The sequence below is a fragment of the Diplotaxodon limnothrissa genome, linkage group LG3 (assembly GCF_057381915.1).
Source record: "Diplotaxodon limnothrissa isolate DT_005_m linkage group LG3, D_limnothrissa_male_GT1.1, whole genome shotgun sequence".
Lineage (NCBI taxonomy): Eukaryota > Metazoa > Chordata > Actinopteri > Cichliformes > Cichlidae > Diplotaxodon > Diplotaxodon limnothrissa.
In genome coordinates this window covers 47,816,471-47,829,875 of record NC_140598.1, presented here as the reverse complement: position 1 = coordinate 47,829,875, position 13,405 = coordinate 47,816,471, and the positions used below count along the sequence as shown (strand labels likewise).

Here is a 13,405-nt window from a genome sequence, read left to right as displayed (position 1 = left end):
GCAAGTAAACCCAGAGCCACACTGACAGCACAAAGTTCAGTCATACCAGCAGGGGGCAGTGTGACACTGAGCTGCTCTGTGGAGGGCTCTGCTGGCTGGAAGTTTGACTGGTTCAGACGTGATTCAGAGTTTTCTGGAGCTCAGAAAATAGGAGCTGGAACATCAGAGCACACAATCAGTATTTCAGAAGGAGGCATCTATTACTGCAGAGGAGGGAGAGGAGATCCAGTTTTCTCCACAGAGGACAGTGCGGCAGTTACAATTCAGAAACAAGGTGAGGGTGAAATTGTGTTGTGAAATAAAACGAAACATCATGATTAAACTGAAGTAACAATTGATTTATGATTTTTTTCAATTTAATATTTGTGTTTATTTATTTGTTAGGGAAAGTTTTGGCTGCTGTGAAACTGCAGCACAGCTGGTCTCAGATATTCACTGGTGAGACAATCACTCTCAGATGTGAGATTCAGGGAGGTGAAGGAAAGGTGTGGAAATATGAATGGACAGCACCCAACACAAACAGCCCTCCAACATCCAGTGAATACAGGATCAGCAGAGTTTCAGTGTCCCACAGTGGAGACTACAGATGTCGGGGTAGCAGTGACTATCTCTTAACAGGATGGAGTGATGCCTTCAGACTGACAGTTTCATGTGAGTTGGACCATGATTCATGCTGACATTTCATGTTTTCATGTTTACATCTGTCTTAACAGGAGAACTCCAACAATGATCCAGCTGTCTGCAGGCAGCTCAGGACAACAGTTTTTCTCACTGTGCAAACAGAAAGGAGAGACACCATGGAGGCTCTTAAAATATCAGCAATTTAAAGAGGAATGTACAGAGATGACAGTTTGATAAGAGAATGATAAATCAGTGAAATCTTTAGTTTGTTAAACAGTCTAATGTGTCACATGCAGGTAGGGATGGTAATTGATAAGAATTTATTGATTCTCATTGGCTCCACTTTGAGAGTCGCCACCATCTCTAAGCAGAATATCAAAGACATTCATGCAGATTAGTTAGAGGCTTCGTGGTCAAATGTTTGTGCATGTTGGAGGTATTTCCCCTCTTTGTTGGGAGCAGTGTTGGGATCATTTCTCAAAAAAATTAAAGCAAAAAAGTTCTTACACAAAATCAGCACAAAGAGACTTTAAAGCGGTCGTCATGGTGATTTTACTGTAGAAACTTGAACAGGTAGAAACGGAGCTGCAGCCTGACTGCTCATCAGTTTGTTACCTGTTGAATTTCAGCAGCAGCTTTACTGTAAATCACAACTCATTTCTCACAGTGCTGGTCTGGGGTCAGCATTCACTCAGCTTTAACGTCACTCTGGGTTCTTGGCTAGCTTAGCGTTAGCATGCTGTGCTTTAAAGAGCCAAAGTTGTGTTAACAGGTGATTATTTGAATGCAGTTGTTTCTGTCCTAGAACAGTTTCCACTTTACCATCACTCTCATCCTGTATGCTGTAATCCAGTTCTCTACTCCCATCCCTACATGCAGGATTACTAATTACTGTTTGTGTTTGTAGATAAATTAATCAGTGAATGGTTAAAGTGTGATCAGTATTGTAGCAAGTTTATTCTTCATGATGTTTTAATGTTTTACTTATTTTGTTTCTTCAACAGCAAGTAAACCCAGAGCCACACTGACAGCACAAAGTTCAATCCTACCAGCAGGGGGCAGTGTGACACTGAGCTGCTCTGTGGAGGGCTCTGCTGGCTGGAAGTTTGACTGGTTCAGACGTGATTCAGTCTCTTCTAAAGCTCAGCTCATGAGAGGAAATGAAGCAAACAGAGTTATTAGTGTCTCACAAGGAGGTCTGTACCACTGCAGAGGAGGGAGAGGAGATCCAGTTTACTACACAGAGGACAGCAGTGATGTCACAGTTACAGAAACTTGTGAGTTTAATTATTTTATTTCTACAACACTAAGAGGTCATTATGTAATGTGTGCTAACAACTTTATCTAATAGCTGTGAGTTTATTAACCCTCAGATACGTTTTCTGCTCATTAAGATTACTTGGAGAGGTGGGAAAATAGAAACATTTATTCAACTTTGTTTTTGATTTAAGTCCAAAATTGTGAGATTAAGGACTCACCCTCACAGAGAATGTGTTCTCCAAAAAACATCAACAAAATAATTCAGACCTTTAAAAAATGTGTTTTAGCTACAAAACCTCAAATTGAGGAGAAAAATTTCATATTTTGTTTTAATAACAAACAACAAAACAATTGTTTCTTTGTTACAGTGTTGATGTAAATACCAGCCGTACCTGCAGGTGTAAACATGAGACTGTGCTGTAACAATGTAAACACTGTATATGAGAGTTGTGTTGGATCTGATTGTTCAGTGTTCAGCATGGTGATGGCTGAGGGATCAAAGCTGTTCCTTAGTTTGTTAGTTCTTGTCTTTATGGCTCTGAAATGTCTGCCTGAAGGTAGACGTTCACACAGTGCATGACCTGGGTGAGATGGATCCTGAAGGATTTTCTTCGTGTTCCTGAGACTGCGGGAGCTGTGCAGTTCTTCAAGTGAGGGCAAAGGATGGCCGACTATCCTCTGGGTGACCTGTATAACCCTGTGGAGCTATTTCCTCTGTGCTACTGTGCAGCTGTGCTATACAGTTCTTCATGTAGCACAGTATGCTATCAAAAACCAGCTACAGGTCAGGGTGTTTGAGAATATCTCAGTGCATCCTGATGAAGCCGTCCTGCCTCTGGACAGGTTTTGACTGTCTTTGTGCTGTTTAGAGCTATTTTACAAAGTGGGATGTGGCCGTGATCAAAAACAGTTATCAGTGGTCAGACTAGCCCGAGGTGTGGTTTAACCCTGTAGCCTGTTTGAGGTTGATTTGTTTTTCACTCACGTTACTCTCATGTTTTAAACAGCTGAATTTTTATGTTTCTATTTGTCTCTAACTGGATATTTTTCTGTGAACAGTTCCCAGTAAGCCCACTGTGACCCTGCAGCCATCCTGGACTCAGATATACAGCGGTGAGACAGTCACTGTTAGATGTGAGATTCAGGGAGGTGAAGGAGCTCAGTGGACGTATGAATGGAGAGCAGCCAAGTTAAACACACATCCAACATCCAATGAATACAGAATCATCAGAGCTACTGAGTCTGACAGTGGAGGATACAGCTGCCGGGGCAGGAGGGACTATTTCTTCTCAGAGTGGAGTGATATCATCACACTGACTGTATCATGTAAGATCTTTCATCCAGAGTATCTAAATAAGGAAAAAGCACTTCTTCTTTCTTACAGCTTTATAACTGTCTTTCATGTTGGTCAGTAAAATGTTTAGTTTTTATTCCAACAACAAAAACCTGAACAGCAGCTTTTTATTCACCGTGAAGAGAACAAAACATATGAGAGTAACTTCTCTGCTGTGCAGCTCTAATACATGAAAGATGAAATGCAGAACAAATGCTGAATCTGTCTCAGCTGCTCCACCACATCCACTAAGAAACATTAAATCCACTGATTGTTCCTCATGTGTGTTTTTAACTTAGAAATGCAGCAAATTAAATATGAAAGATTAGTGTTGTGTTTGTGTGATAGTTGTACAGTTTGTTGTAGCTTCACCATTAAAGTTATGTGATATTTATTATTTCCATATTTCCACCAAGTTATTTCAACTGGTTTGATTCAGTCATTGACTTTTGTTCTTTTTCTAAACTGAACTGCAGATAAACCAAAGGCCAAACTGAGAGCTGATAACACAGCTGTTCCAGTAGGGGGCAGTGTGACCCTGACCTGCTCTGTGAACCCATCATCATCATCTGGATGGAAATACTACTGGTACAGAGATGAGAAATCCTCTGAAGCCCTGACCACACAAGATGCAGTTTTCCACTCAAATGGACAAATCAGTGTCTCACAGGAAGGACTCTACAGGTGCAGAGGAGGAAGAGGAAACCCAGTTTACTACACAGAGGACAGCCAGTCAGTCAGGATTGGGAAAACTGGTGAGTTTAACATGAAGTCAGATAAATTCCTGATTAAGGAGGAAGATGAAGAACAAAAGGCATTAACATTTTTGACATTCATGTGTTTTTATTGTACTTTCTTGAACAGTAACAGCCTCAAACTGGCCTGTTGTGACTCTGTATCCAAACTGGTCTGAGATATACAGAGGAGAGACGATCACTGTCAGATGTGAGATCCATGGAGGAGACACTGAGTGGGATTATGAGTGGGAAACAAACAGCATGATAAAAGCTCCAAATCAAAATGAATACAGGATTAGATCTGCTTCATCATCCAACAGTGGAAACTATCGCTGTAAGGGCAGAATGAAAAGTTCACAGCATGAAACAACAGAGTGGAGTGATTCAGTCACACTGACAGTTTCTGACAGTAAGTAGAGTCATAGTTCATTTAACCTGGAAATAGAAACAGTTTGTAAAAATGTGTTTATATTAGTACATGTTGAGATATTTGACATGTTTAGATAGTCTCACTCTTAAAGTTCATCATAAATATTTGTGAGTCAACATTTTAGTGACATTGAATTCAGAGTTAAGAGACGAAAGATTGAGAGAAAATCTTTGTTGAACAGATGAACCCCGTCCTGTCCTCACTGTGTCTCCATCATGGCTGAGTCCTGGAGCCTCAGTAACTCTGAACTGTGAGGTTGAACATCCGTCTGCAGGATGGAGCTTCTACTGGTATAAAGCTGTTCCTGATCTATCAGAGAAATCCTCCAGTTATGAGCTGCTACCTGATGGCAGTGGGACTGCACAGGACTCCTACATCATTCATGGACAGACACACACAGCAGGATATGTGTGCAGAGCTGGAAGAGGAGACCCAGAGTATCACACTGATCACAGTCAACCAAAGTTTGTCTGGTCTGCAGGTCAGTTTGATTCTGTTTATCTTTTTTCAAGTAATGCAACAGCAAAAAAATGTAAATTGATGGGGGTTTTTTTTTGGGGGGGGGGGGGGGGTAGCATTGAAGGTGAAAATTATACGAACATTGCTTTTAACACTGACCTTTAAACATTAAAGCAAAGGAATATTTTCACAGTGATATTTTGAATGCTAACATCTGTGAGCTTTGTGTCTTCACTGCATGTCGTTTCCAGATGTTCATTCAGCAGTGTGTCTCACCGTGAGTCCTGACAGAGTGCAACACTTCACCTCTGACTCTGTCTCACTGACCTGTGAGGGAAACTTCACTGAGTGGAGAGTGAGGAAGTTCTCTGAGGACGGCCGACTCTCTGACTGTAGGAGAATGACTGGATCCACATGTGACATCAACACATCAAAGTCAGATACTGCAGTGTACTGGTGTGAGTCTGGATCAGGAGAGTTCAGCAGTGTAGTCAACATCACTGTACAGAGTATGTTATTATACATTTACTACTTGGATTTTAATGAGTTAGACATCAAATGTGTATTTCTCCCATTATTTTTTTTGTGGCATACAGTATTTGTACCGTAGTCTTTAAATGTACAAGATCAGATCTTCATGATGAGCATTTGTACAATCTGTTCTTATTATTGTTTGTCAGCTTTTTCTAAAAGTGTGCATCAGCTGATGTGACTGGAACAATATTTGTGATTGTGTCACAGATGATGGTAATGGTCCTATCCTGGTGAGTCCTGTTCATCCTGTGACTGAGGGAGCTTCTGTTAGTCTGAGCTGCAGTTTGAGAACACAAAAAATACTTTCCAATGTGTTTTTCTATCACAATGACAAACTTATTGAAAATGATCCCCGAGGGGAGCTGAAGATCTCTGCAGTGTCAAAGTCTGATGAAGGTTTCTACAAGTGTCAGTACTCAGGAAGAGAGTCAGCACAGAGCTGGATGTCAGTTAAAGGTGAGCAGGATCAAAACATGTGATGGATTTTTATAAATGAATTTTGTTTTAAGGCTTGAAGTCACCTCGCTTTATTTTCTGAGAAGTTTCCTAAAATGATTTTATGAATTATAAAGTATAATTAAACTTTATTGTTTGTTGTCACAGTAACTGTGTCAGGAGCTGACAGCTCTTCATCTCCTGTGTGGTTGATTGTTCGACTGGTTTGTGGAGTCTCTCTCATTATTATTCTCCTGCTCTTGTTGTATCGCTGCACAACAACCAACAGTGAGACCTTTTCCTTTACTTAACACAAACTCTTTATCCTTCAAAGACACAAATCCATCACGAGGTTCATTTAAAAGCAAAAGTCTTATTTTACATTTTTAATAAAGGTGCTGTTAATGAGCAGACGTTTAATCAACACCATCAGCAGCAAGTGTACTCCTCTCTTCTTGCTGGTTAGTTTTTCATCCAGTTATAATATTATGCTGCTGTTTGCAACAAGACTGTACTTATTAAATCTGCTGCAGCTTTTAATATAAATGTTATTTTCAATAATATTTGTGTTTAAAATAACATCACAGACATGAGGTGACTGATTTTCTCTGACCTGCAGGTGATCGTTGTGGCTATGAGATAATCAGAAGGTCTGAAAACTCTGAAAATGGTAAAGTATAAACTTTCATTAATATTGAGCTTGTGGACGCTGGATGATTATATAATAACTGTGTTTAACATTGAAGTCCATGCGTCCAACTATTTTCTTACACTTGGGACCAGGTCGTGGGGGCAGCATCCTAAACAGAGAGGCCACATCCTCCAGCTTGTCTGGGGGAACACCAAGGCTTCCCACACCAGCCGAGAGATATAATCTCTTCAGCATTTCCTTGTTTTGCCCCAGGGTCTCCTCACAGTGGGACATGCCTGAAAAACATCACACATGAGGCATCCTTGTCAGATGCCTGAACCACCTCAAATGTGGTTCTACTCTGAGCCCCTCCCACATGGCCAAACACCTAACGCTATCTCTAAAGGTGATGCAAGCCAAACTTTGAAGTAAGCTGATTTCCACTGCTTATATCCACGATCTTGTTCTTTGGGGTCACTAACCCAGAGCTTGTGACCATAAGTGAGGGTAGAGATGTAAACTGAGAGCTTCACTTTTACGGTCAGTTCTCTCTTCATCTTGACGTACCGGTACAGTGGATGTAGCACCAATCTACTCCCCTCTCCTCCTGCGAGTGGTGGGCCTATAGGAGGGTGGACCCATGTCCTTTTTTTGGGCTATGCCCAAAAAATGCCCATGGACCAATGCCTGGCCACCAGGTGCTTGCTCTTAGGCACCCTCCCCAGACCTTGCTTCATGGGACCCCATTAACCCTTTCAAGGGCAGAGTGAACTGTTCCTTTCATTCAGGTTTTTTTTTTATTATTGTTTGTCTGGTCCTGGGTGAGGGACCGGATAAAATTTGCCATGGGAGACCCTACCAGGAGGCACCTCCCCCCCTCCCCCCTCCTCCAACAACAACACAGCCCCTGGGATCCATGGGACACACAAACCCCTCCAACATAATAATTTAGAGATTCACGGAAGGGAACATTAACATCAGTAAGATTATTATTTCATTGCTGCCAATGTCGCATCTGTGATTCAGCTCAAAGTCATTAACAAGACAAGTGAGTGCACAAAATGTGAGATTTTAAATGCAAAATGTACATTGGTAATTAGGGATGGGTATTGATAAGATTTTCACGATTCCGATTCCATTTTCGATTCTGTTTAACGATTCGATTCTTTATCGATTCTCTTATTGATTCTTTTTTTAAAAAAAGGAGAACACTAAGGTCGATTAGCTTAGAACTTTGTTTTATATCTTCTCTTTGAACAAGATAGAAATTTAGGAGTAGCATGGCCTTACAAACCCAACAGTGAGATCTTAAGAGATCCAGTCTATGGCTCTTCAATGGGGTGTCACAGGGTCCCCGGGGAAAAAAAATGTAAAATAATAAAATAAACATTCTTCTGTAGCAATTACACAAGAATATCCAGTAATGTCCCTTCCTACAATTAAATACAGTCACTTACCGAAAATCAGGGACATCTGCTGTGGTAAATGGGTGCAAGCCATCCATCCATCCATTCGCTTCTCCTTTTCAGGGTCGCGGGGGGCGCTGGAGCCTATCCCAGCTGTCATAGGGCGAGAGGCGGGGTACACCCGGGACAGGTCGCAGGGCCAACACACAGGGACAGACAACCATTCACACTCACATTCATTCGCACATTCACACCTAGTGGCAATTTGGATTATCCAATTAACCTATCCCCACAAACTGCCTGTCTTTGGACGGTGGGAGGAAGCCGGAGTACCCGGAGGGAACCCACGCAAACACGGGGAGAACATGCAAACTCCACACAGAAAGACCCCGGCCTGATGTTGGAATTGAACTCAGGACCTTCATGCTGTGCAGCAACAGTGCTAGCCACTGTGCTACCTCTCTCTTACCACAAACTTAGTCACTGCTCGGTGACATTCGTCTATCCTGGCCTGAAAGGAGACGCTACCGGTAGACTGCAGCGAGAACTGCAAGCATCTGAGCCAGCCAGACTCTGTCTGTCTCTCTCATCATGGTCACCTAAATGAACAGTAATAGCAGGTTTTGTAATAAGGCAGATCGCGCTAACATAATATGCACTGTTAGTTGATTATTTACCTGCCGTGTTAACGGGAGAGGACGTGCAAACGTTACCGCTGCTGCTGGGTTGAGATTCACGAGTCCGTAGCGGAATTAAAATCACGACTAAGGTCATCGCATGTTTTGTGAGCAAATGCTTTTGCATATTCGTAGTGTTTCCTCCCTTAAATGAAATATCTACTTTGCAAGTATTGCAAGTTGCCCTGTTGTCATCCGTTCTCATAAAGTATAATCAAACTTTTGAGCGTTTAAGCCGCTTAGGCGCCGTTTCCTGCCAGGTAAATGACGCTCCGCAACGTGGTGACGCCATTCGGGGCGACTGGAATCGATAAGGGAATCGTTTGCAAAAATGGCAAACGATTCCAAGGAATTGAAACAGTGGGAACCGGTTCTCAACAAGAACCGGTTTTCGATACCCATCCCTATTGGTAATTATTCTCACTGATAATAAATGCATTTAAGCAGAGAACAGAAGGTGTTTGTTTTGAAATGCTTTCATTTGATCACCTCAACAGGGCAACGTGGTGACGCAGAGGAGAGCTCTGACTACAATAATGTCAATCTGTCAGGGTGCTGGGTCGTTGACCAAAGATTCTGAGGTTATTTTGCTTTTGTGAGTCTCTCTGTGAAAGTGTGAAGATGGTTTAAGTTTATACAGTTTAAGCAGGAGTTTAGTTCTTTCTGTGTTTCTGAGTTTTCTTGTATTTCCAGTTTATGGTTTGTTGTCTGTGAGGTTCCACTTGTGTGTTTGTCTCATCCCTGTGTCGCTTGTGAGAGTCTGTCGTGTCATCCATGCCTCTGCTCACTCGCCCTCCGTGTGTCTTAGTTGTGTCAGTGTGTTTTGTCTTCTCCTTGTGTTTTGTCTTTTGTCTCTCTGTTTGTTTATCCCCGTTTCTGCATCAAGCTCGTGCGTTCGTGTACTTCCTGTTTTAGTTTGAAAGCATTTCATCCTGTGTTCAGTGTGTTTGGTTTGGCTTCCCTGTCTCGTTATATTCAATTCATCAGAGCTGTTTTCCAATGTGTTTCCACTTCACTGATCATCTCTCAATCCTTCCAAGGTGTTTCAAGGTATTCCCAGTGTTCCACATTTTCTGTTAGTTTAAGTTTTAGCTTTCCCAGCTTAGTTTTTTTTTTCTTTATTTATTTTTGGTTAACCTGATTTGGTTCATGTTTGTTGGCCATGAAAAACGTTTTTTTGTTAAAATTTTGATTTTGCCTCTCGTTGTCTGCATTTGGATCCTTACAAAGAGCCACAGAGTCTGCAGCCACAGATTGTGACAAAATCCAAATTCAGCCACAGCTCTAAAGTCTTAACAGCAGCTCTTTAGCTGTTTTTTCTCTTTAAAGTCTCTTAAATACTTTAAGTCACTTTGAGTGAAAAGGAGAAGATTTTGAATTCAAAGCAATGATCCTGATGCCTGAGTTTATATTTCCTTCAGAAAGAATCGTTTAGTGTGTTTCACTTGTTTCTCTCCCCTTAGATAATAATTTTTATTTACTTTAATGTACTGTAGATCTTTTTTTATCTTTTTAATTGTTTATTTTATTTGTAATATATTATAAATGTCTTTCTGTGAAGCACGTTGCAACTTTGTTAATAAAAGTGTGTTATAAATAAAGTGTGTTGTTGTTGTTGTGTGTCAGACTGAGAGTACATGTTACAGCTGTTCAGTGTTGTGCATGAATCCACTGAAAGAGAGCTTTCATTTAAAATCACTCATTGTCATTTAAAACAGCTTCAAACCCTCCAAAATGAACTAAAGCTATCAACATGATGGGAAGTAACAACTGCTCTGATGATGCTCAGCAGCCTTTTTACTGTGTAGCAGTTTTTCCAGTTTTCTCGAGGTGGTCCGGCCTGTACTTTCATGTAATACAGATTCATTTTGACAGTGTCAATCACATGTTCAGCAAGACCATGATAACTCTGTGTGTGACACATAAATCAAAATCAAATCGCTTTTAAACTACTTACAATATAGTTTCTAACTTTCTCTCCTGCTTCATGACTTTTTTATGCACTGAAATTAAAGGACCTCCTGATTTCTGACTGAGCCACATAGAGAAGAGGAAACACAGCCTGTGGTTTGAGCCACAAGTCTTCCTTTCAGCAGATTTATGATTGATTCATGTTCTCATCAAACTTCACACAGCAGAGAGGAAACAAGGAGTTCAGACAAGGAGCACAGCGGGAATTTCATGAGCAGCTGTTTGATTTGTTCGTTTAGTGCTTCTGTGTTCACTTTACTGCTACATGTGTTACTCGAACATTTGAAGCTATTTATTTATTGTCAAAGAACCATCAAGTCGGTTAATGTACTCAAACATTTGAAGCTCTCAAGTCGTTGTTTAATGTAAGTTCTCATATTTTACTTTTTAGATGCACATTCATTTTAGTTTGCATCTGTGTGGGTTTCCTCCATGAACTCCAGCTTCCTAACAGCTGTTCTTATCATTATTTATGATATGTTCATTTAGATATTCTGTTTTCACTTCATTGCTCCCCGAAATCTTGCGAACAGAACATTTGAAGTCATCTATTCTCCACATCAGAGAGACATCAGTGTTCAAGGTCAGTCCTGTGACGGGCTTTAAGTGTCAGTGTGGATATAAAGTTATAGCTCCTTGTCCCATATTTCCCATGTCAAACTCTGAACACAGCTTCCAAGTCCAATCACTGGACTGTGCTTACAGCTGGTGGCCAATAGAGGGAGACATTAATCCATTTATAATTTATTGTAAGGAATGAGAACATGTTGATATGACTGAAGAACAGACAGAACAGAGGAATGATATTGACTTTGGACCCTATCATGAAAATAATCAGGCCTTGGATGGATGTCATAGTGATCAAAGCATTTACATTAACAAACTTTAAAAATACAGTTTCATTAATAAAGTTTTATTGGACTCAAATAAATAGTAATCATGTGCAGATTGATTCAAATATTGATAATTTTGATACCAGCATTTGTATCAGTGTTGATCAATACGAGTGTAATGAGCTTGATGCTTCAGTTTCTGTTCTCCTGTGTGCACCGCTGCAGTTTCATCAAAGAGGCAACCTGGCTGTCTGTGTAAATGCTGCTACTTTCAGGTGTCACAGAGCAGCCACAGTTTGCTTCTCCTCTCTTGTGTTTTATGTTTTACTGTCACTGACTCAGCAGTGCCAGGCAAACAAGTAACCGAGTGTGCTCAGCTAACCAGGACCATCCAGCAACGCAGTAAGCAGAGAATATCTATGTAGATAACTGTGGTAATAGTGATAATTCAGTTATATTACTTTAATTTTCAAAGTGGGACTGGCTGATTCTTACTCATAAAGTGTCATTTATGCTAAAACATTGATATAATACATTTATCTGACTGAAACATTTAAATGAAAACAATTACAGGAATTGAAACAAATATACCAAACATAGTATGACTCAGATTTAATTCAATATAATTACCCTGTTGTGCTAAATGTGAAAAAGATACTGTCTGATTACTGTAGTTAAAATACTATTAGATGTGCTAGATTATTGTTTTTTATTTCAGTCCCAGGTTTTAACTAATTAATAATCCAAAGGACAAAAGAAAAAAACTTAATGGTCATGAAAACTCCTTCATTCAGAATTAGCAATCTGATGATGTAGTTAATACTTAAAAAGTATTGGTACTGGTATCAGTATCAGTGATACAGGCCTTGTATTTTACTTGGTATCAGATTAATATCAAATCTTGCACACACATCTTATTGCACACGTCCAGAAATAGTGAAATATTAAATTTATTAAACTGTTACAATTTCAGCACCATGGACAGCGCATAGTTCTCACTGCATGAGCTGTGCTCTCTAACACGTGACTGTTTGTCGTGGTGGACCTGCACAAATTTAGCTGCATGCACATATAGATCTCTCTTTCACATTTATGGGCATAGGTTAATAATTTTCATTAAAAATAAAAATGAAATAATTTACTGTTGTACTGTTTCTAGGGTCCCTGTCCCTGGGTTACATCATGTCACTGCAACAGTGTAATTATATTTGAAATAAGAAATCTCAAGAGAATCTGTCACTCTCTTTGCCCACAAAACCAGATCTTTGTGTAACTTCAGACAGTCAGATCCTTGTCATTCTCCATCTTTCTCATGCAAAAACACCTCTCCAATATAAACACTGGGTTGTGTTTAGAGCTGGTATTCAACAGAGGGCGCAATTGAGTTATTTATTGCAATGAATTAATCTGCTTGGCTGACTGTTAAATATTCCAGTCCTTCTACTTGTACGTCACTGGGTGTCCATCTGAAACTGGGAAATTAAGGAGGAGTCGGCCTCATTAAGTGCTAAATGACCCAAGAGAACAGCCTTGATTGCTGCCACCATGCCTCGCAGGGTAACTGCACATTTATCACCTCCAGCTGGGACTGCAGAAACTGCAGGATCATGTCAACTGTGGGGGTCCAGCTGGTGGACCACACCAGGAGGCCAACAGCCACCAGCAGAAGGATTAGTAGTCCTGGTGGGTGGTGTAAAAGACTCCTGTAGTGTTCTCACTTCTGGATCAGGCTGGATCAGGGACTACAGAAACTGCAGGATAATGTCAACTGTGGAGCTGGATTATTGTTGTGTTTTTTGTTTTGTTTTTTTTGTCTCCTTTTTTATGGCACAGGTAGGCAGGGCACCAATTCACTGAGCCTCTGGCACACCTGCTACTCGTCAGACGCTTTCATCAGAAGCGTTCCTAAGGAGCTGCACGATGGTCGTCTAGTGTCGGAGTATTGTCCTTTTCAGGGGTGTCTGTGTAACTGTTCGCCCGCCTACCGGAGCTTGTGGAGATCATCTTCTCCGAGTCTATACGGAGATTCAGTTCATGTCCCAGCACCTCACCTCTCAGTCTCCCTCCGTGCCTCTTAA

General features: G+C 40.8%; 1 protein-coding gene across 1 annotated transcript in view; it reads left to right on the top strand.

Annotated features, from left to right (window-relative positions):
• The window catches only part of LOC146636238 (Fc receptor-like protein 5), a 57,505-nt gene extending 44,100 nt beyond the window's left edge, over window positions 1-13,405 (top strand). The window contains exons 11-17 of the mRNA XM_085350311.1: window positions 2,941-3,207; window positions 4,563-4,862; window positions 5,092-5,349; window positions 5,582-5,830; window positions 5,978-6,097; window positions 6,429-6,479; window positions 13,161-13,405. Of these exons, the coding sequence (XP_085206437.1) occupies window positions 2,941-3,207; window positions 4,563-4,862; window positions 5,092-5,349; window positions 5,582-5,830; window positions 5,978-6,097; window positions 6,429-6,479; window positions 13,161-13,405 (1,490 nt within the window). The remainder of the gene's footprint in view (window positions 1-2,940; window positions 3,208-4,562; window positions 4,863-5,091; window positions 5,350-5,581; window positions 5,831-5,977; window positions 6,098-6,428; window positions 6,480-13,160) is intronic.